The 21,003-nt window shown below is 40.9% G+C and overlaps 3 protein-coding genes across 3 annotated transcripts in view; 2 read left to right on the top strand and 1 right to left on the bottom strand.

The window, feature by feature from the left end:
* Positions 1–1,650: 1,650 nt before the first annotated feature.
* LOC105451190 lies at positions 1,651–5,100 on the top strand. Its single transcript, XM_011691490.1, has 2 exons — positions 1,651–2,055; positions 3,083–5,100. The coding sequence occupies exons 1-2, from the start codon at positions 1,750–1,752 to the stop codon at positions 3,953–3,955; spliced, it is 1,179 nt and encodes a 392-aa protein (XP_011689792.1). The 5' UTR covers positions 1,651–1,749; the 3' UTR covers positions 3,956–5,100.
* Positions 5,101–9,156: 4,056 nt separating this feature from the next.
* On the top strand, positions 9,157–11,368 carry LOC105451189 (protein Peter pan). Its single transcript, XM_011691489.1, has 6 exons — positions 9,157–9,426; positions 9,659–9,939; positions 10,053–10,263; positions 10,362–10,688; positions 10,770–11,103; positions 11,223–11,368. The coding sequence occupies exons 1-6, from the start codon at positions 9,409–9,411 to the stop codon at positions 11,309–11,311; spliced, it is 1,260 nt and encodes a 419-aa protein (XP_011689791.1). The 5' UTR covers positions 9,157–9,408; the 3' UTR covers positions 11,312–11,368.
* Positions 11,369–11,683: 315 nt separating this feature from the next.
* The window catches only part of LOC105451304, a 33,468-nt gene continuing 24,148 nt past the window's right edge, over positions 11,684–21,003 (bottom strand). Inside the window, exons 33-37 of the mRNA XM_011691673.1 lie at positions 20,582–20,885; positions 20,276–20,495; positions 14,094–20,193; positions 13,827–13,997; positions 11,684–12,915 (exon numbers count right to left, since the gene is read on the bottom strand). Coding sequence (XP_011689975.1) covers positions 12,778–12,915; positions 13,827–13,997; positions 14,094–20,193; positions 20,276–20,495; positions 20,582–20,885 — 6,933 coding nt within the window. The 3' untranslated portion in view covers positions 11,684–12,777. The remainder of the gene's footprint in view (positions 12,916–13,826; positions 13,998–14,093; positions 20,194–20,275; positions 20,496–20,581; positions 20,886–21,003) is intronic.

The following is a 21,003-nucleotide window of genomic DNA, read 5'->3' as shown; positions in this document are numbered from 1 at the left end:
TGCATTTATTTATTCTATATATAATTGTATATATAGCTAAAGTCACAACATTTATCCGTTTAGAACTTCGTGAAAATTCTGGGAAATATATAATCCTTGGAGATGCATAAGAAAAATTTTTATACAGTATTTATTTATTTTTTTTGCGATACACATCTTTAATCTTACATTTTTGATCTTAAAAATTTATAGATTTTCGAGACACTGAAGACAATCTTTTGACAGTATTTAACGTAAAATTATTGAAAACGTTTTTCTATGGAATTTTTGCAAAATTTTTTCGAAAAGTCATACATTCAAGATTTAAAATCTTATTTAAGAGAATAGATCACATATATGAAAAAATATAAGAATAATAAGATATAATTAGGCTGCCTAAATAATCGCTGTACACAAAGGACGGACGATGAAACGCCCGCGCGTATCGAATAACCGCGCGGCAGCTGGTGCGTCTTCATTGCGTATTCTAAACCAGAATTTAAGAATTTCAGGGAAAAGCGACTATTGTGAAAAAAAAAAGGGAGAAAGATATGTGGAACAAGAACGGGAACCAGAACTCGGCGGGAACGCTCTCGAGATACGTCGCGAATAATAAAAACTATGCACGCGCGCGGCCGCGAATAATAAGCCGCGCATCGGGATGCACGCCGACTATATTGCATTACGTATTCTCCCGATGTTCCTTCCGGAAAAAAAGATGGATAAAAAAGCTTGGCCGTCGGTTCTCGGTCAGTCGGCCCTGCTGACCTGTTTTGTAGGCTTCACAAAGCCCTGTAAGATTTTTCAAAGATTATAAAAAAAAAAACGCGAGAACGGAATGGCGAGATGAATCTAGCGGTCAGCGCACGTGGCTATTCAGCTGTCAGCGATTATTACATAGGCGGATAATAATTCAACAATTGATTGAAAACAAATTGGAAATGTAAAACGAACTTTTCTCGATGTCGCCTTCTACGAAAAAAGATATAAAAATATATAATGAAATAAAGACATGAATAATAAAAATAAAAATGTAAGTAGATTTCTATCTTGAATGAAGTTAATCGGAGTTGTTAATCGAAATCCAAATTTTAAAGTTTATATCAGATTATATACATATTAAAGATTGAAGATTGCGAAAAAAAAGAGAGATCGACATTAGAATTCGGCTAATCAGATAATCTTAATTTTAATTTTTATCTTAATTCTTTTCTAAATTCTGAATCTCCGATTCGCGATTCTCGATCACCAGCATAACGATAATCTGATACTCGCGTTACGTTCATTCGGATTGCATTAAAGTACGGCTGTTGTCATGCACGACCGCAAGGCGCAACAGAGGCGTGTGCAAAGAGAGTTGGCTGTTCGCGTGCAAAAGTATTTCGCCGCTTCAAAAGTGCATACATATTATTAGTATACACAGAGTTATCTGGTATGCATAACACTCGCGTATAGTTGAAATAAATATAGGAGTTTGAAAGCTCTTCTTTGGCCGCTCATACGCGCTACAGGCACGCCTCTTCTGCGCGTAGAAAACCTAGCGCAATATGCACGAACGCACCGCTTTGTGTCGCCGCGGAATCTGTCATTCATAATAATATCGTCACAGCACCGCTAGATGTCGATTATCGATGTTGTGTATAGGATTGCTGCATTGCAAGCGTCACGTGCGTTCGTCCGGACATGTTTTGTTTCACGCAGGCCGCTCGCTTTCGGACTTTCGCGTGAGAGTGGTATGAGGTATCTCGTCGCACACTGCCGCCGATCAGAATGTTCTCGCCGTCCGCGTCTATCACCGATTTCGACAGCGACGAGGACAATTACCCGTACTACTACAGCGGCGTCGGCGTTTCTCGCAGTAACAGCAGCCTCGGCAGCAGCAGCAGCAACGCGGAGAAGCCACAGTCGTGTCGCGTGTACGAATTCGGCGAGTTCGAGGAAAACTATGGCTGGATTCAATGCCAATCCAAGAGCTGTCCCGACCATGTGTACTATCACAACACGCGCAGCGGCTGCAGCACGTGGTACAGACCTGTTTCGCGCTACCTGGACATCCCATTCGTCTCCGTCAGAAGGGTGAGTCAATTGGAACGTAAGAAAAACGAGATGAACAAAATTATAGCCCCTTGTCCCTTACTCCTTTAACCTTTTTACAGTTTCCTGCGTTTCTCGCGGTGTTGAGAGTCGTCATGAATGGCATAACACGTGACCTGCACGCATGTCGTAACACATTCAAGACTATTCTAAAAATATTCGTACGTTATATTGTATAATTATGTTAGTCCGTAAAGTTTAATAATCTTGTAATTATTAACTTTTTATATAATATAACGATGATGTGCAGTCATGGACACATCGGTTGCGACACTTTCTTTTTTATAGATTTCAAAACGCACTAATATTTTGCAAATGTGGACCGCGATTGGTGTTATACTGTCTCCAGACTAAAGATAGAACATCGTGGTTCGCATTTGCAAAATATTAGTTATCTATATAAAGTATATATTATGTATATTAAATATATATTAGAAATCTATAAAGAAAAAGTGTCGCAACCGGTGTGTCCACGACTGTACATATTTTATATTCTATGAATTAATCTAATTAGCGAACATTACTAATAATAATCTGTTAAAATTCATTTTCGACGATCTATAATTCGCATCAAACATAAAATAGAATTCTATAATTTGTGCTATATTTTTTATGAGAGATGGAATTCCCTCCTCTATTTATAATTTTGTATGTGTATATTTTGATGTATTTAAATATATGTGGGTATACGTGTAAATGTGTGAATTTTTTTGTAATGTTTTGTCTTGTGTGACACAGGGCACATTAAATTAGAAGTAAAATTTTAGAATCTAAACACGAATTATAAATCGTTGAAAATGAGTTTATTGGATTAATATTAGAATTCTAATGGTAGATAAATATAGAATATGAAATTAATGGACGTGATGTAAATAATATTCTTAAATAAAACATCGAGGATAACATGAGCCATCCTGAAATACTTTTATAAACGCGAGAAAGGAAGGATATTAACGGCGACCAACGCCGATTACTTCGATTCGCGATTAATGGAAAATCTTTTCGGCAGGCAAACTGCACGGGCGATGCCTTGGAAGCGAGCGATTTGGAACTGATGTCGGTATCGGACGACGAGAGGGAGGCGAACATGAAACGAGTACCCGCACGCGATCGCGACGGATCGTTGATCGATGCCTTGGACATCATCGCGCGATGTTACTACACACCCCAGGCGGGTCCGATCTCCGACGCGGATGACTCGTGCAACGCGAGCGACTGCGACGTGAAGAGGGAACAAGCGGACATGAGCGGCGGCGGCGACGTCGACGACGACGACGACGGCGGCGATTCGCCGTTGTACGCGGCGAACTTCCTCGAGACCGAATTTTACGTGAAGGACACCGAGGAGATGTTCAACTTCCCGTTGAAGGACGACAGTTCGGACGACGTGTCTGCCCTCCGCACGGGGCGCGTCATATACGGCTTGCCGCGTCTGAGGAGGATCGACCGCGAGAGCCAGTTGATCAAGCCGAGGAGGACGCGCATCGTCGAGAGCCGGCAGAAGCCGGGAGAGCCCAGGAAGATCGTCTGCGACATGTATGGCGTACGGACCATCAGCTACGATCTGCCCGAACCGAAACAGGTGTGCGCGACAATGGGAGTGAAGATGTCGACGTTGAGCGCGAGCGGTAGCGACAGCGACGCGAGCATGCCACCCTCGCCGTCGCGACGCGCGAAAACGATGACGCGTCCGTTCGAGTCCGAGGGGTGCGACATAGGGAAGAGCTTGCATCAACCGTTGCTGAGCGACTCGAGCTCTAGCTCCAGCTCTAGCTCCAGTTCTAGCTTTAGTTCTAGCTCTAGTTCTAGCTCTGGCTCCGACTCCAGCTCCGACTCTTCGAGTTCTAGCGCTTGCTCGTGCTCGAGGTGCAGAAAAGCTTAACGCTCGATCGAAATGTTATATCCTGTTTCTTTTGTATATTATCTTTACGTAGACACATACGGATCAGTATTCTCTCATTGTTGAATAATTTTATTTTAGAATTTTATTTTTTGGTGACCAAGCTTCCAGTATCCAAGATTTTTTTTATTATTTTTCTATCTTTTTTTTTATGTTTTTACATCTGACTAGTCACTAGATAATTAGTACTTAATATTTGTTATATCTTGTTTTTTCGTATTCAATTATGTAAGTTTCTTTCTCCTACGACGGACATGTCTTTTCTCTCGCGACATGCGAATAGCAATAAAATTGATATTATTTATTTTTTCCTAAGACTCTAACTTCTAGGATAGAATTCAAATATTTCCAAGTTCTATCCATCTATGGTCGACATTTCTTTTCTATCGCGACATGCGAATAATAATAAAATCGATTTTATATTATTTTTTCCTAAGACTCTAACTTCTAGGATAGAATTCAAATAATTCAAAGTTCTATCCATCTACGACCGACACTTTTTTTTTATCGCGACATGCAAATAATAAAAACGATTTTATATTCGTTTTTTTCCTAAGATTCTAATTTCTAGGATAGAATTCAAAAAATTCCAAGTTCTATCCATCTACGACTGACATTTCTTTTCTATTGCGACATGCGAATAACAATAAAATCGATTTTATATTCATTTTTTCGTAAGATTCTAACTTGTAGGATAGAATTCAAATAATTCCAAGTTCTATCCAAGCGATAAGATTCACAAAACGTATAAAAAAAAAAAATATTTTTTTGTTTTCGAATAATATGTCGCGAGAAATTCGACGCGTGAAATGTAAAACGCCTTTACGTTAGGACATCCGTCGTAGGCCGCGATTTTTGCGCGCGCTGCGAAGGGTCCCCTAAAAAGGGGGACAGGGGAGCGAGAGAGGGAAGCGTTCCTCTTTCGCTCGCGGGCATTCTCGGTATCCCGCAGTTGGGATCAGTAAGGTAGGAGTGCCAGGGCAGCCAGGGAGATGCAGGTGCAACGGTGCGCGCCTCGGGTCCGTCACCGTGGCGTGCCTCTCGTCTCGCTTTAAGCACGAAGGTTGCGTTTTTGCTGGTCTCGCTGGTGCCGTAGTGCGTCCCACCGCGTGGCAACGCGCCGCGTTATACCGCTTCGCGGCGCGCGGCGTCAACGGAGCGCGGTGAAGGAAGGAAGGAAGAGGTGCGGCGCGGTGCGGACCCCCCTCGCGGTTCAAGAAACGTTTCGCGCGGCGCGTCGCGTCTCGCTCCGCCGGACGAACGTTCTTCCGACTGTATCCGAGAATTGATCGCTTCAGCGAGATTGACGTGACGCGGTCTCGGAACGGCGAGGACGCGTCGCGTCTTTACGACTATCATAAAAATTAATTTCCATATGTAAGATCAAAGTTGTGTAATACGATGCGTCAAATGTGCCAATGTAACGCCGCAGGACAATTTTTTTTTGTTCAATTTATATGAATGGGACATATGTTTAATATTTTGATAAGCATCATTATTACTCTCGATTCATATAAGAAAATAGATATTCTCTATTTTTTTCTAAAATGCCAACCGCGACAAATGTACACCTTACGTTTTCGAATAAAACTCGAAACATTTCACATAAGTACATATGTATGTATGTATATTTCAGAGTAATCGCATTAATTGTATAAAAGTGGTATGTCTGATTTATTGCAATTCAATGAATGTACATGAACAGATCAATCCGCGACCCTCTTCTCCGTCAATTTAATTTCGGAATCTCGTCTGGGTTTCTCGCATTTTCCATTTGAATCCGACGCAAATCCGTCGCGGCGCTACGCACGGGGGAATCGCTCGGGGTGTCGCGACAAGTATAATCAGCGCGCGTTCGCCCGGCAAAAATCACAGCCGGTTCTCTAGCCCGGCATCTGGCAGACGTTACCTCCGCGCGAGTGTTTATCCGCAGCCGGCGCGCCGTCTCGCGGCTATTATTCGCGCCCGTCGTCCTCGTCGTCTCATCGTCATCAACATCCTCATCGTCGTGTCGCCGTCACCGTCGCGGTCGGATTCGAACGCTGGCGAACGCGCGGGGAACGCCGCGCCGGCTGGAGAACGGAACCGCGCGAGCGACAGAAGTGTGAAAGGGGGCTCGCGTGTGTGAGCCGGCCGCTTCGGCCTGGCCGCGCTTCCGGCTGCCGACGACGACGACGACGACGGCGCGCGGTTAATTTCCTTTCGGCACGGCGCGATTGTCCGGTTGGCCGCGCGCGTCCAGGATTCATTCGGCGCGATGTCGCTGGCGCCATCTGTCGCCGGTCATTAAACGCGAGCAAACGGCCGCGTCGTGATTGATGATGAACTATAAAAGGCCGTCCCCCCGCCCCTTGCCGTCGCGATGACTTTTGCAACGCGGCGCGGCGAAGAAATTGTATGAAATGGAACGCGAGAGACGCGCTCGCGGAGCGCGCGCGCGCCTTTGTTACATCCCTCCCGTCTCTCCCCTATCCGTCGACGATCCACGTACGCGTTTTATTCTCGCACGGAAAAATCGCAAGCCTGGATCTTCCTGCGAATAAACAGTTACCGCTTTCCGCTCCCTTCCTCATCCCCCCCCCTCCCCCTGCCAGCGCCGAGGACGGGACGCTTGAAAGAGGCGATTATAATGCGATGCGTTTAAGATTGTCTCGGCACTACGCGGATCTAGCGGATATTCTTCCGTCGTTATTGACGCATATATCACGAGGCTTATATTTTTCCGACGCAAATGCTGATTAATTTTCGCTTAATGAACGCTGAACGCGCGTCGATCCATTCGCGCCGCGCGGGTCTCTCTCTCTCTCTCTCTCTCTCTCTGTCTCTCGAGAGTCACACGCGCGCGGTTATTTTCAAGCGGCCATCTGCGGTCCGCGCGACGGCGAGCGCGGGGAGTTCTGCGCGGCTTGTGCTTGACGCCGCGCACAAGTGTTTATCTGTCAACGCGCGGCAATCTGCCCGACGCAACGACGTACGCTTCGAACGATGATCGTTAAAATTCCACCAATTTGTCGCCGCTTAAGGATACACCGCAAACGAAGAGACCCTCGCTCGGGGTAACCGAGCCCAGCCAGCGCGGGATGAGATGCACGCGAAGTAAACGCGTGCGCGGGATTTACATGAGAATCTCTCGCCGTTCTCTCGCCCTGCGCGCGGCAGATTCGAGGCAGAGCGAGGGACGGCGCGGCGCGACGGCGTTACGTCGACGCGGCGGTGAAAAAAAAAAATCGAGGGCCCCAGACACGCGCTAGGTATAGATAAGGATCCCCGTGAAGCAGCCGTGAACTTTGCACCGTGAGAGGAGTTTCGTTTTGCTTAACGAGTTCCCGCGCTTCGAGACAATGAAGTACATTGCGTGCGCGTCTTCCTTCCCTCTTCGGTTTCCCATCTCTGTCCCACCGCCACCACCGCCGTCAACCCTCTCCGTCCCGCGGCTCCCCGCCGCGGCCGCCGCTTCGCCACTCGCGTAGTATTCATAATGCCAGTGAGAAGGGAAGTGTTCTATCGTAATTTGTTATTATGCCCGCCGCGCTCTCTCTCTCGAGAGAAGTTCAAGATTAACTTCTCTCGTTACCTTGTTGTATATTAATTGACGATGGTTATCCTGCACGGCGCGCGGCGATCGATTCCTTCGTTGGCACACGTCTCATGCATTTAAACGTTCGCTAATCCGACATTTAATGTTTCCTCGTCTCGCATATTCCTAGTTTCTCATGAAATAATTTTACATCCTCTGCCTCTATATACGTTTCCTATCTCATCTTTTACCTGTTACAATTAGTCTCATCTCGTCAATGAAAATAATAATAAAATGACTTTAATGAAGTAAAGCTTCAATTAAGAATTATAGGATAAAATATAATATTGAATTAATACATTAAAAATCTGGAACATTCCGGATGTAATGTTCCAGATGTTTGGGGCGCAAACTCTTGCTTAACATCGAACTCTTTTTTTCAAAAGCACGCACATAAAAGAAAAATCACATTATGTGTATATTGAATTCATAGGCTCCCATATTATCGCCCTGTTTACGTTAATGCGAGTGTAATGAGGCATTATATTCGCTTTGATGTGTGTTTTTATACATTCGGAGTCGTGAATACCTCGCGCATGAAGTTGCACCAATTATAATGTACAGACATACGCATCATCTAAATATTCATGCATCATAATCTGTGCACGTATGTTGCGTTAACGTAATACTCCAGTCTAGCCCGTGCTAATTACATGGATATAGCGAAAGAGAAACGACAGACAAAATATCATTTGAAATTGTAATACTCGGCCTTCGATTTATGCCATTTATTGCATTACATTTCTCGTGCTAATTACTAATTAATATTGTTTCTCGCAATTTAAATTCTCAAGCATGAAATTCCGGGAATTTTTAGAATCACAATTTCTGAATTTTAATTAGTGTTTCCGCTTATCTTATTATATTTTCTTCTTATATTTTACTCAGTCTTTTTATGTAAAGTGTTTGCAGATTGTGTAAATATATCGATTGGAAAATAATGTAATTATGTCGATTGATAATTATTATATAATAATATTAAAAATACATGAGGGCAATAATTATAATTGTAGTTCGTAAAATTATTAGCCGTGCTATTAATTAATTGCTTTATTAGTCGATAGTGGACAATTTATCGCCAACTGCCAATTAAAAATTGTATCCTTAGAAAATGTAAAATTTACAAATTAAAATAAACAAATTACTATAGTTGTAATTAATAATCTTTTATTGATTATAAAAACACGATCACGATTCACGGTCGCGAAAAATGAATAAGAGGAAGGATAATATTATTTTATATTTCAAATAAAAGTAAATACTGTCTTTTTAAATCTATAATTTTTATTTAATAATAGTGAAGTTCTAGCTGTTATCTCAGAATGCCCTCGTGCTCCACTAATCAAACACTAATCAAAATATTATGTGTATATATATATATACATATTGTATATGTAATAGAATCAGACAATATGACACGGAACAAAATCGAAAGCTGCGTTACTCACCAGAAATATTCGCATTTGAGAACGAGGATATGATTATCGAATGCGCAATTTTTTGAGAATAAAGCCCCCGCAGTCTTGAAAGGTGGATGTAGCACGGACACACACCACAAATTGTATACCCGCGGTGCAGAAAAGTAAATGTTGCTATGTAGTTTACATCCACTTCTTCAGGGAGCGTTAGTGTCAAACGTACCGTACACACACGTGGGAAACGTGAGTGTAACCAGAGAGAAGCGCGCGAGAAAAAAGTGAATAAGAGGAAGGATAATATTATTTTATATTTCAAATTAAAGTAAAAATTACTGTCTTTTTAAATCTATAATTTTTATTTAATAATAAGTGAACTTTCCTCGACTTGTTGAGCCTTGACCACGTGCTAACCTCTGATTCCGGCCTAACTTAACCTTATAATGGCACGTAAAAGAAAGGTACTGTTTTTCTCGTTATTTACAAACACAATTATAGTTAATATAAATTAATTACTTAAAAATTACTTAAAAACATTTAACGAGATATTATTGAGTTAATATAATAATTATTGAACGTTTGTGTGGCAAGTTACATACACACGCCATGTAGCAAAAATTACATGCTGGAAATAACATGCTAGAGATTTAGTTTCCTAATTACATAATGCGAGTCGGTTTTTTTTTTATGTAGGGCCGATGTGTAAAGCGCAATAAGCAAATAAACGTGGGCGAGAAGGAAGAGTTAGTGAAAGCGCCTCATTCCTTTGTATTCCACCGTGGGCTGCCAGGAGACCATATCGTCGAGCTTACTAAAAACTTTCGCAGAATTATGGAACCTTTTACGGCTTCGTCCCTGAAGGCTCGAAAGAAGAATGCTATTAAAGACTTCGTCTCTGTCTCGAGCGTGCTGCACGTCACTCACATGTGCATATTCACAAATACAGAGCTGGGAATGTACCTCAAGCTTTGCAAGTACAGTATCAATGAGATTCATCGCTAAGAAAAAGTTCTTTTTGGCTAAGGGGATCATTTAAATTAATTTAAAGAATCGACTTATTAGATAATAATCTTCAATATTGTCGCAGGTTGCCTAGAGGACCCACACTCACTTTCAAGGTACACAGTTTCTCCTTAGCACGAGACATTGTATCTATGTCAAAGAAGCAGCTGGTATACGAGGAGGCCTTCAAAACCTCTCCTCTGTTGGTACTAAATAATTTCAGCGGGGAGGGAATGCATCTGAAACTTATAGCTTCCACTTTCCAGAACATGTTTCCAACTATAAACTTGACCACTGTAAGTTTTGCAAGACAGCCAATTCAAGAAACGGGATTTAAAATACAATTTTCAAAGTCATTAAATTTGTAAAATAGAATTAAATAACATTCTTACAGGTGAATCTGAGCACAATTCGTCGTTGTGTATGCTTGAATTACAACGCGACGGCTAAAACTATTGACCTTAGACATTACGCGATCAAAGTTGTACCTGTAGGTTTGTCGAGAGGCATTAAAAAAATAGTACAAGCTAAAGTGCCGAATTTATCGAAGTGTCAAGATATCTCGGAGTTTTTGACGAAACCGACCATGTCCGAAAGTGAAGCAGAGGATGACGAGACCAGTCATGTCACGCTGTCGCAAAAATTGTCCTCGAGAGGGAATCAGCCTAATTCCAAGAGTGCGATCAGATTATTCGAATTGGGACCGAGAATAACGTTGCAGGTTAAAAAGCTAATCAAAACTTTAATACAACAAATTTATAGATATTTAATATTTTTCTAATGTTGACCGAATGTGTTTTAGTTGATTAAAGTGGAGAATGGACTCCTCGACGGTGAAGTGCTTTTCCATGAATTCATACACAAAACGGAAGAGGAGAAACTTGCGATAGAGAAGAAGAGAGAAAAGAAGAAGAAATTGAAGGAGAAAAGGAAAAGATTGCAGGAAGAAAATACGAAAAAGAAGGAAGCGCGAAAGCAAGAACACAAGGAGAAATCGTTGAAGGGAATTCAGAAGAAGAGAGAAAACGATATGCTTATGCAAAAAATCGCGAAGGAATCTACTGAAAAGAGCGAAATGGAGGAAGACGACGATGCGCAGTATTATCGTGAGGAAGTAGGAGAGGAACCTGATAAAGGTAAATATACAGAATGTCGATAATATTTTATCTAATATATAGATTTTTAGATTTATAGATTTTTATCTAATATATAGATTTATTTAATTTGATAGTACAATGCAAAAATTGATTTTCAGATCTGTTCCAAACAAAAATTGGTACGAAGAGGCCACATAAGCATATAACGAGATACAAGCCGAAGAAAGCGAAACTCGGAAAATCCTAAAGTAACATTAAATAATTTGTAAAATGTTTTGGAAATAAAAGGCTATATTACACAGAATTTTAATAAATTATTTTTAAGACAATATAGGTAATTCCTGATATGAGATGTTTAAATTTAATCAGAATATAAAGGTGTGTGTATATATAAAAGTTACTATTGGAACAAGCTAATTTAATAGTTATAAAAATTCAATTTTACTCGTCATATTGTCTTCTATATTTACACATATATTTTGTTTCAAAAGTAATAATGCATGGTGTTACAATCGTATCAGGTAATTTTATTAATAAAATTTAATCGTATCATTTTATTAATAAAATTTTTATTTAGAACAAATCTAAAACAGGAAACCACAATTTAAATATCTAAATCTGTATATTAAAAATTTTTATTAATAAAATGGTACATCGGTTTTAACACCACGCGTTATTATTACTTCTGGAACTGTATATATATATATATATATATAGGGTGTAAATCTGGAAGGCACAATTGCGAGTAAAATTAAATTTTTATACCTACTAATTTAGTTCGGTTCTGTAATAATTTTATATATATTACACTCTATATATTCTGATCAAGTTAAATCTTATATCACAGGAATTATATTGTTTTAAAAATAATTTGTAAAATATCTTGGGAATAAAATGTTATATTACGCTGAACTTATTAAAATGTCAACACATCTTTCCGAAATGAATCAAATAAATAAGCACTAATCAGTTCGCTCAGAAAGCTTTAATTTGTTTAACGCCAGAATCTGTTAAACAGAAAGGAAAACATTTTATTTTTTGTCATAAAAATCGTAATACTTAGTAATTAATTATTAAATTATTTTATGTAATTAAAAAACATAATTAAACATTATTTCTTCATTGAAATTTCTGTTCTATTCTGCAATATGATTTTATCTCGTGTATCTTTCACTCTGCATTCAGAGACTGCATAAATTACTGTAGAATCTTTTTTTACGATCTTATTTTTAGAATGATACAATTGTATCACGCGTTGCTTTTGAAAAAAATATATAATATATGTATATATGTAAATCTAAGAGGGACAATGTGAATAAAATAGAATTCTTACAACTATTGAATTCTTGGTCCCTATAATAGTCTTATATATACACAACTTACATTTTGATCTTAAAGTTAAATTTCATATCACAGGAATTACATTATCTTAAGAAACGCAGCAAAAATGGCGAAAAATATGTCATTATTATTTGTAGTTGATGTATAAAAAATAAGTAATCGCAGTTCTCTGCACGTTACAAAAATATAAAAACTATCATATTATCGTTGTAACATTAAAAATACCGTATCTATTTTTTATACGCTCCTTACGTTATGTTAAACTTCTAAAATCTAGTTATTGTCAATTGCAACGTGATATAAAATGCCGTAAATTACATATTAATTTAATATACATATAGAAATCAATGGTCAATTTGGTCAGTACGCAGATCATAAATTGTTGGATTGCAACAACTTCTCGTACTCCTCTACTTTCTTCTCGAGTTCCTTTATAGTCTTCGATCTGGATCGGCACACATCCTTCATAATCTGCTTCTCCTTCTCCAATTTCGATATTCTTATGTCATCCTGTACAAAAATATACATCATTAATTATTAGTTACATAAGATACGGATCCATATTCATTCTTACTTTTACAGGGTTGCAACAAATTCTTTATTCTAAAATTCCATGATTTTTCCTTGACTTCCAGACAAAATTTCATGATTTCCTTGACTTTCAATAATATTAAAAAATTTGTTTGTATGTTCGTTTGATTTGAAAACTATTTGGAAACCGTTAAATATTTTGTTGAGAGAGCAATTTAACCTAGCAATATAAATTACTATTACTGTTGTTGACATTGCTTGCACTTAATTAAGTTGTTAGTATTCCTTTATCTTTTTCTTTTATATATGCGTACGTTTCTTTTCCTCTGCTTGAAAGAAATATGTAAATATAGATTCTTTTTGATAAAAATTAAATCCTGCTTATTGGAATCTTCAACTTGCTATTATACAAAGATTTACAAACTTGAAAGAAGAATTACAAAAATATGAAGTCAATTTTAATTTTATTAATTTGTTCACAAGTAACACAAGAAACTTGTAAGTTAAAAAAGGAACAATTTTAGCGAAGTTTTAAATAAATTTAAAATTCCAACAAAAAATAGACAAGTTGAAAATTCTAATGCTATTAGTGAAGCATTTTAAATCTCTATTAAAAACAGAGTTTACATTAGCTAACCAAACTGTATAAGTGTGTGATATACGCATATTAAATTTCTTTAAAGTTAAGAATTTTAATTTTCGAAAAAATGTTAAATTCCCTGATTTCAAAGACCGTTTTCAATTTCTTTGACTTTTCCCTGATCTCCAATTTTGTGGCAATCCAGTTTTATCAATAAACACGTCTATTTATTTCTGAGATCTTATAATATACGCAATGTAAACTACATGCGCCAAATGCGCGTATTTATCGATAAATGAGATATACTTACATCGATTATGCCGCTGCTCGTGCCGCAAAATCGCAATATATTGCTCGGCATCGTCTGGCATGTTTGATGTCGCCTATTCACGAGTCTCTGTTTGCACACGTCGCATTCCTTCGCGCTCGTACGTAACAGGGCCATCTGCAGTCGCTTAATTTCCGCTTTCTGCTCGCTATTCTGTAAGAACGAAATATGCACATATGAAATCACGCGTTCGTACATATTTTCAATCGTAACGTTCGTAATAATTAAAGAACGTGACGAAGAAAGTACCTTGTCGGTGTACGCCGACAGATGCTCCTGCAGCTCTTTGCACTTCATCTGATACGGGAAACTACCGCTGCGTATTTGCAGCTCCAACGTCGCGATCTTTCCGTTCCTCGACACGACCTCCAGCTGCAGCTCCCGTATCTTGTTCTTCAACGTCGCGCAACTGCACTCGTCGTCGTGCGACCTCTCGGTCCTGTCGGAGGACGACAACACGTCCGTTCTCAGCGGCAGGCGGTTTTGACCGCCGCTCTCGAGGGCTCTTATCCTGTCCCGCAGCTCGTCAGCTTCGTTGCGACACGTGTAATACTTGTCCTGTAGCCTCGCGATCTCGGTGTCGTGGTCGCGAATAACTTGCGCCAGCTCCTCCGATTCCTGATCGAGTTCCGCGTTCTTCTCCGTCAACGCCTTTATCTCGCCGGTATATCTTTCGATGTCCCTGCTCTTCTGGTTCAGCTGCACCCTCATCGCCTCCAGCTCCAACGCGATCTTGTTCTTCTCCCGCAGCAACTCGTCGTACCTCTCGCAGGCCGTATACGTGTCGTTGTGCCTCGACTTGTACGCCGACAGCGCTTCCCTCAACTCCTGACTGTCCTTGCACGACGCGTCGTACTGGCTGCTCAGAATGACCACCTGCTTCATCAGATCGGTCTTCGCGGTCTGCAGCTCCGTTATCCGATTGCTAGCGCCGTCCAAATTGTTTCGCAGGGACCTGTTCAGGTCCTTCAGCTCTTCTATCTGCTCTTCCGCTTGGACCTTGCTCGTACTATTCCTGACTCGTTTTTCCAACGTCGCGCACTTGCGCTGTAACGTCGCGTAATCGTCCCTCAGGACGTTCATCTCGTCCGTCAGGGCCGCGTTCTTGTCGTTCAACTCGGCCATCTGTTTGTTGAGCTCGACACTCCTCAGCTCCTCGAAATTCAACTGATCCTTAATCTCGTCTATCTCCTTCTTGTTTTCCATCTTCAGGGTCTCTATCTCCATCTTGTACTGTTCTATGTTGGCCTTCCGCTCGACGATCTGTTGCTTCAGCAGCTTGTTCTCGGGCACGATCGTCTCGAAATTAGTTTTATACTCCGTCAGCTCGTCGCACTTGGTTCTCAGAAGTTCCTTGATCTCCACGATGTGCAACTCCTTCTCTTCCAGTTCCTTATTCAAATCGTTGTAGGCTTCCGTGAGCTGCTCGAACTCAACCTGCCTCTTCTGAACGATCTGATTGCTCTTCATCAATTCGTTGTTCTTCAAATCGACGATGTTCTTCAGTTGCTTCTGATTAGCCTCGAGGCCCTCGATGGTGTTCGTCAGCTCCATGTTTCTCGTCTTAAGGGACTCGATCGTGCACGTGAGATCTTCGATTCGTTTGTTGTACGCCTCCTTCTCCGATTTCAGTCTCATCTGAAATTCCGACTCTTTACTCCTGATCGTCTCTTGCGCCTGCTTCTCTCGCTTCTGCGCGGTAATAACGGCCTCTTCGTTCCTCGTGTCGTTCCTCGAATATTTGTTATACTCAGTCTGCAAGTTATTGAACTCTGCCTCGAGCTGGCTATTCTTGTCTCTCAGCGTCTCCCTGTCGCGATCGACCTCCTTGAAACAATCCTCCAAGCGCGCGAACTCCATATCAAGTTCCTTGTATGCGGCCTCTCGCTCGGTCAGCTCCCTCTGAAGCTTCTCTATCTCACCCTCCAGTTCTCTCGCCCACAGCGACGTACGCTTCTCCGCGTCCACGCTCTGCCGTTTTTCATCCTCGAGCTTCTGCCTCTCCTTGTCGAATTCCACTCGCATAGCTTTCACTACTTCTGTCTCCTTCGCCACGATGGTTTGTACAAATATCTGGAACAGCTCCTCCACCGATTTATCCATGAATTCCTGAGCGTCGAATTTAGGCTTGAGATACTTGATCTCCTTAATGATGTTCTTAGAAATGTCGTTCAACGCATTTTTCATCTTCTTGTTATCGTCGACCAATCTCTTGTCCTGCTGTGACCTGGACTGATACTCGGTTTTCATCTTCTCAAATTGATTTTCTATGTCGCGCAGCCTGATCAATTCCTGTTTCAGATAATCGTTCTCGGAGGTGCACTTGTTTATCTTCTCACTAAGCTCCGTCAGTCTATTTTCCGAATCTTTAGAATAATTAGCGAATTCCTGCGAGATAGTCGCTTTAGCGCCGGTCAACTCCTCGTTCATCGCCTTCAGAGATTCCAGCTTTTCCTTGTGCTCTTGCTCCATAAGAGCGATGTCGCTGTTAAGCGTTTCTTTCTCCTTCTTTGTTAAGTCCAACTCGTGTTCCAGGCAGGAATGGCTTTGACGCAATTCGTTTACCGTCCGCTCCTTCATCGCTTTTTCCTCTTTCAGACCTTCCACTTCGACCTCGAGAAGCAACTTCGCATTTTCGATCTCTTTGTAACTTACGGTAAACTCCTGCAGCTTTTTCGTCATTTCTTGCACCTCATTTTCAAGGATATCGACTTTCTCCAAGGCAGTAGTGTGCAGGAACTCACTTTCCGACAATTTCTGCAGCAGCTCACCATTAGCGGTCTTCAACGTACTAATTTCATGTAGTAACGATTCTCTCTCATTAATGAACTTCGCGAGATCTACCTTGACACTTTCGTTGTTTTCTCTTATCTTCTTGAAATCGTCTTCCAACTCTTTCATACCTTTCGCGATATTTTCCAGCCTCGATGAAATTTTGCTTGGGGTTTTCTTGACGCTGGAATTCACGTCGTCAGTCATCAAATCCGTGATGGTGCTATTTTGCAATTCCTCGACCTCGATACACTTCTCCTCATACAAATCCGACAGTTTATTATGATTTTCCTTCAAAATTTGCAATTCACTATTCAGCGATTGAAGCCTCTCCTCGGCGTAGCTGACATTCAGGCTCTCCGAGAAACTGGCATTAAAAGATAAATTGCATGCACTTAGGTTCACGTCTTCTTTGGCCTTCAGTATGAGCGCGTCGCTCTTCGCCGATTCGCTGCTGAACTTCCTCTGCAGATTCTCCAATTTGCGAGTGAGAGTCTTCACTTGGAGCTTCAGCTCTCGTCGGTCCTTGTTTAACTCGTTCAAATGGTCGCACTGATTACAGGCACTTAATTTTATATCGCTGAGCTTTCTGTTGAGATGCGTGAGATTGTTAACTTGCTCCTGCAGATTTAAGATCTTTGCCTCGGCGGTGTCGTCTAACGCAGCCTTATCCGCCGCATCGGTCAAGGTAGTGTTATACAATGTCGACAGATGCATGGTGTCGTTGCAAGTGTTGGACTTTCGCGTATTATCTAGATCCTCCAGGATTTCCATTAATTGACTGGACATTTTCGCGTTTTCTTCGGTTAAAAGTTTCGCTTTGGTTTTCAGCTCCATCAGCTCGGTTTTCAACAGAGTATTCTCCGTTCTCAGCTGCTCCGCATCGTCGTTACCAGTGCTCACCTTATTCTTCAGTGACAATTCCAGCTTGCTCGTCAGACTGTCACACTCCTGTTTCAATTCCTCGTTCTCCTCGATCTTCTCCATCAGATCAGTGGAAAGTTCATTGTTTTCAGTTATCAAATACTCATGCTTCTGCATGAGATCCGCTAATTTATCTTTGTACATACAATCGTGCTCGTACAGAAGCGACTTGCTCTCCCTCAACATCTCGAGTTCTTTCGTTTTGTCCGCGAGCTCGGACAACAGTTCCATATTTTTTGCCGTGTACTCGCTGACCTGTTTCTCGTACTTGTGAATTATCTGCTCCTCGTTAAAGTTCATCTCGGGCATCCTCGCGCGAAGGGTCTCCAGATGTTCGTTAAGATTTGCCACGTTATTCTCAAGTTCGAGTTTTTCATCCACTATCTTTGAGTTTCGCGCGTAAAGCTCGTCGATGGTCCGCTGCGTTTCAACAGACGATTTCTCGTTGCACTCCTTCTCCGCCGACAATTTATTTGCCAGCTCGATGTTCTCGGTCGTTAATATATATATAGTCTGCTGCAACTGTCCTATATCCGCCTTCAAGCTCCGCACATCGTGCTTTATCTCGTCTAATTCCTGATTCTTTAGAACAAGATCGGCGGACAGCTTGGCGCTATCCTCGTCCAGAGACATCCTCGTAATCGATAAATCGTCCGTGACTTTCGACAAATCGCCGTTGCTCTGGTCGTATTCGTTGTCCGACATCGATACTTTCGCCGCCAGTTCCTTCAGGTATGCATTCTCATTCTGTAAACCACAAATATTTTGCAAGTAATTAATATGACTCGTTAGATGATTAATTTCGTTTCTACTCACCGAGAATTCCATTCCGGGACTCTTCGACGATTTTTTACTCAATCCTACAGCGTCCTGTTCATCTCTTCCAGCTATCGGACTTGCGACTTCCGCATCCACTTGAACCTTCTGCGATTCTCCATTTTGTAGTTCTCCATTTGACTCACCTCTTGCTGAAATTGGCAAGTGTTGGGCATCGGCCAGTTTCTCTCTCAATTCGTGAACCATCGACTCGTACTCTTTTGTTTGCGACGTGAGGCATTCAATCTCTCTTTCCATATCATGACTCTTCTGCAACTGCAATTCTAGGATATTTATTTTAGCCTTCATCAAATTGTCATTGTGTTCTGCTTCCTTCGACTTTTCTTGAAGTTGACGAACCGCATCTTCCAATTCGCTTCTTACAACTGCAAAACTCTCAATAGATTTTCTGTGCTCCTCAATCGTTTTTTGCGCTTCTACTTGGCATACATTTAATTCCTCCTTCATGGAATTATTGTACAATACTGCTTCCTTTAATTTCTCCTCCAACTCGGAAATGATCAATTCGGAGTTATTTTCTGACGTAAGAATTTTGTTTGTAACCTCTAAACTATCAGTTTCACATTGACTTGCTTCATAATCATTCAGTTTATTTCTCAGTGAATTGTTTGCTAATTCTACCTCTTTCAGCTTCTCTTCCAATTCACTAACTATACCTTTAAATTCATTTTTCTCGACAGCAAGAATTTCAACTTGGTTTTCCAAGTCGCAGGTCTTTTGCATACATAAATTCTGTTCGTCCAATTTATTTCTCATCGAATCATTCGTTAATTCTGCTTCTTTGAGTTGGTCTCTTAACTCGCCATTAATTTGTTCCAATTCATTCATTTTTTCTTTTGCGACAGCCTCCTGTTGTTGAAATTTATCTAAATCTCGCTGGTATTCGTGCATCTTATCTATCTTCGTGTCACTTACTACTAGCTGCTCTTGAAGTTTCTCGATGTCAAGTTTAAATTTGTGATTCTCAGATTCAAGTTGCGCAATCTGCTTCTCCTTATCTTCCACTTTCTGGATCTCTAGCTGCTGCTCGTTTAATTTATCTCTCAGAGAGTTATTGATTTCTTCCGCTTCTCTCAATTTATTTTGCATCTCAGAAGCAAATACATTCTTTTCCTGCTGAAGATTTTGCAGCATTTGCAGTTGCTCCTCCAGTTTACCTTTTATCGAATTATTGCTTAACTCCGCTTCCGCCAGCTTACTTGAAAGATCAGTTATTTTGATTTGCAGTTCGTCTCTTTCGGAAGAAACAGTCTCGTCATTCGAAATTTGAACAAGTGGTTCCTGCAATTCCTCATTCCGTGACGTTAATTTTTCTTCCAGAAAAATATTGCGTTGTTCGGCTTCCTTGAGTTTCTTTCGTAATTCAGACGCGACGTGTTCGTACCCATCTTTTTCAGCTGTAAGAAGGGTTACTTGCTTTCGTAGCTCTGGAACGTTTTGCACCTCGATCTCTTGCGCGGACAACTGCGTGATTTTCTTCTCCAAATCCGGTATCCTGTGCAGCTCCGCTGCTTGCAAGTTCAATTGATCTTCCGCCTCAGTGTAACGTAATTCAGCCGCCGTTAACTTCTTACGAAGTTCAGAAGCTATATGCTCGAATGCGTTCTTATCCGATGTGATATTTTCCAGTTGCTTCTCAAACTTCTTCGTGAGTTTCGCCTCGAATTCCGAAAAACGGTCTTCGGCACTCAGCTGCTTCTCCAAGGTTGTAAACTCTTCAAGCTCTGAATATTGTGCCTCCAAGTTACGGATTTGCTCGACATTGTACACAATTCTGTTACGCAGGATGTGCTTCGGCGTACCGGGTGATTGATCGCTAGTTACAATAAATACGAATGATTAAAATATAATCGTCCAAACAATCAATTTAAAGTAAATTAATTTTTTTTACTATTTACCTCGCAGTCTGAGTAGACACGTCAATTTTCTCAAATGTGGCGCTATCGTTGCCGTCGTTCGTAGGTGATTTGTGAAAAATTATACTGTCCTTAAACTTAACGCGATGACTACGATACGTCACAAATGGCATATCCTCATCGCTATCGTCGTTGTCTTCGTTACGATCCGCTTCACTTTTTATAAGCTCCAGCTCAAAATCAGTAAAAGCTATTTGGAAGGCTGTAAGAACGATATTCATATATAGCTTCAAGTTATATACTTCTTTTCATCAAATCTGTTCGCATCGTGTAAAAAGTTTAACTTACTTGTATCCGCAATATTAGCTGATTTTCTCTTATACAATTTAACAGGTGACATCTCCTTGATCGGTGATAAATTCGCGCACATTGGTAGAGACGCATTCAATTTATTAAATCCACCGCCGCCCCAAGTCTGCCTCCTTTTTTCCTTATTCTTGAACGATATCGAGTTGTTGCGATTAGCAGCAGTAACTATACGAGTTTGTAACAATCTGATGCGCTCCTCCAGATTCTGATTAATAAGATCTTTCTCTTGCATTTTAGATTCCATTTCTTGAAACTCAGTCGTGCGAGTCTGTTGTTTCATTCTCTAAAAAAATTAATTTATTACGTGAGTTTAATAGGGTCATTATTCAAATAAGAAGTTCTTAAGAACTTCTCAAGAGTACTTTACCAGAGATTTTATCGTGTTATAACTGTCTCTTATA

This window comes from Wasmannia auropunctata, unplaced genomic scaffold (genome assembly GCF_000956235.1).
Source record: "Wasmannia auropunctata unplaced genomic scaffold, wasmannia.A_1.0 LD336053.1, whole genome shotgun sequence".
Classification (NCBI taxonomy): domain Eukaryota; kingdom Metazoa; phylum Arthropoda; class Insecta; order Hymenoptera; family Formicidae; genus Wasmannia; species Wasmannia auropunctata.
This window is presented reverse-complemented; position numbering and strand designations above follow the sequence as displayed.

Coding starts and splice junctions, on each gene's coding strand:
- LOC105451190 (XM_011691490.1), top strand. CDS start 1,750: ATGTTCTCGCCGTCCGCGTCTATCACCGATTTCGACAGCGACGAGGAC. Junction 2,056..3,082: donor CATTCGTCTCCGTCAGAAGG/GTGAGTCAATTG, acceptor TCTTTTCGGCAG/GCAAACTGCACGGGCGATGC.
- LOC105451189 (XM_011691489.1), top strand. Junction 10,689..10,769: donor GACCGAGAATAACGTTGCAG/GTTAAAAAGCTA, acceptor AATGTGTTTTAG/TTGATTAAAGTGGAGAATGG. Junction 11,104..11,222: donor AGGAGAGGAACCTGATAAAG/GTAAATATACAG, acceptor ATTGATTTTCAG/ATCTGTTCCAAACAAAAATT.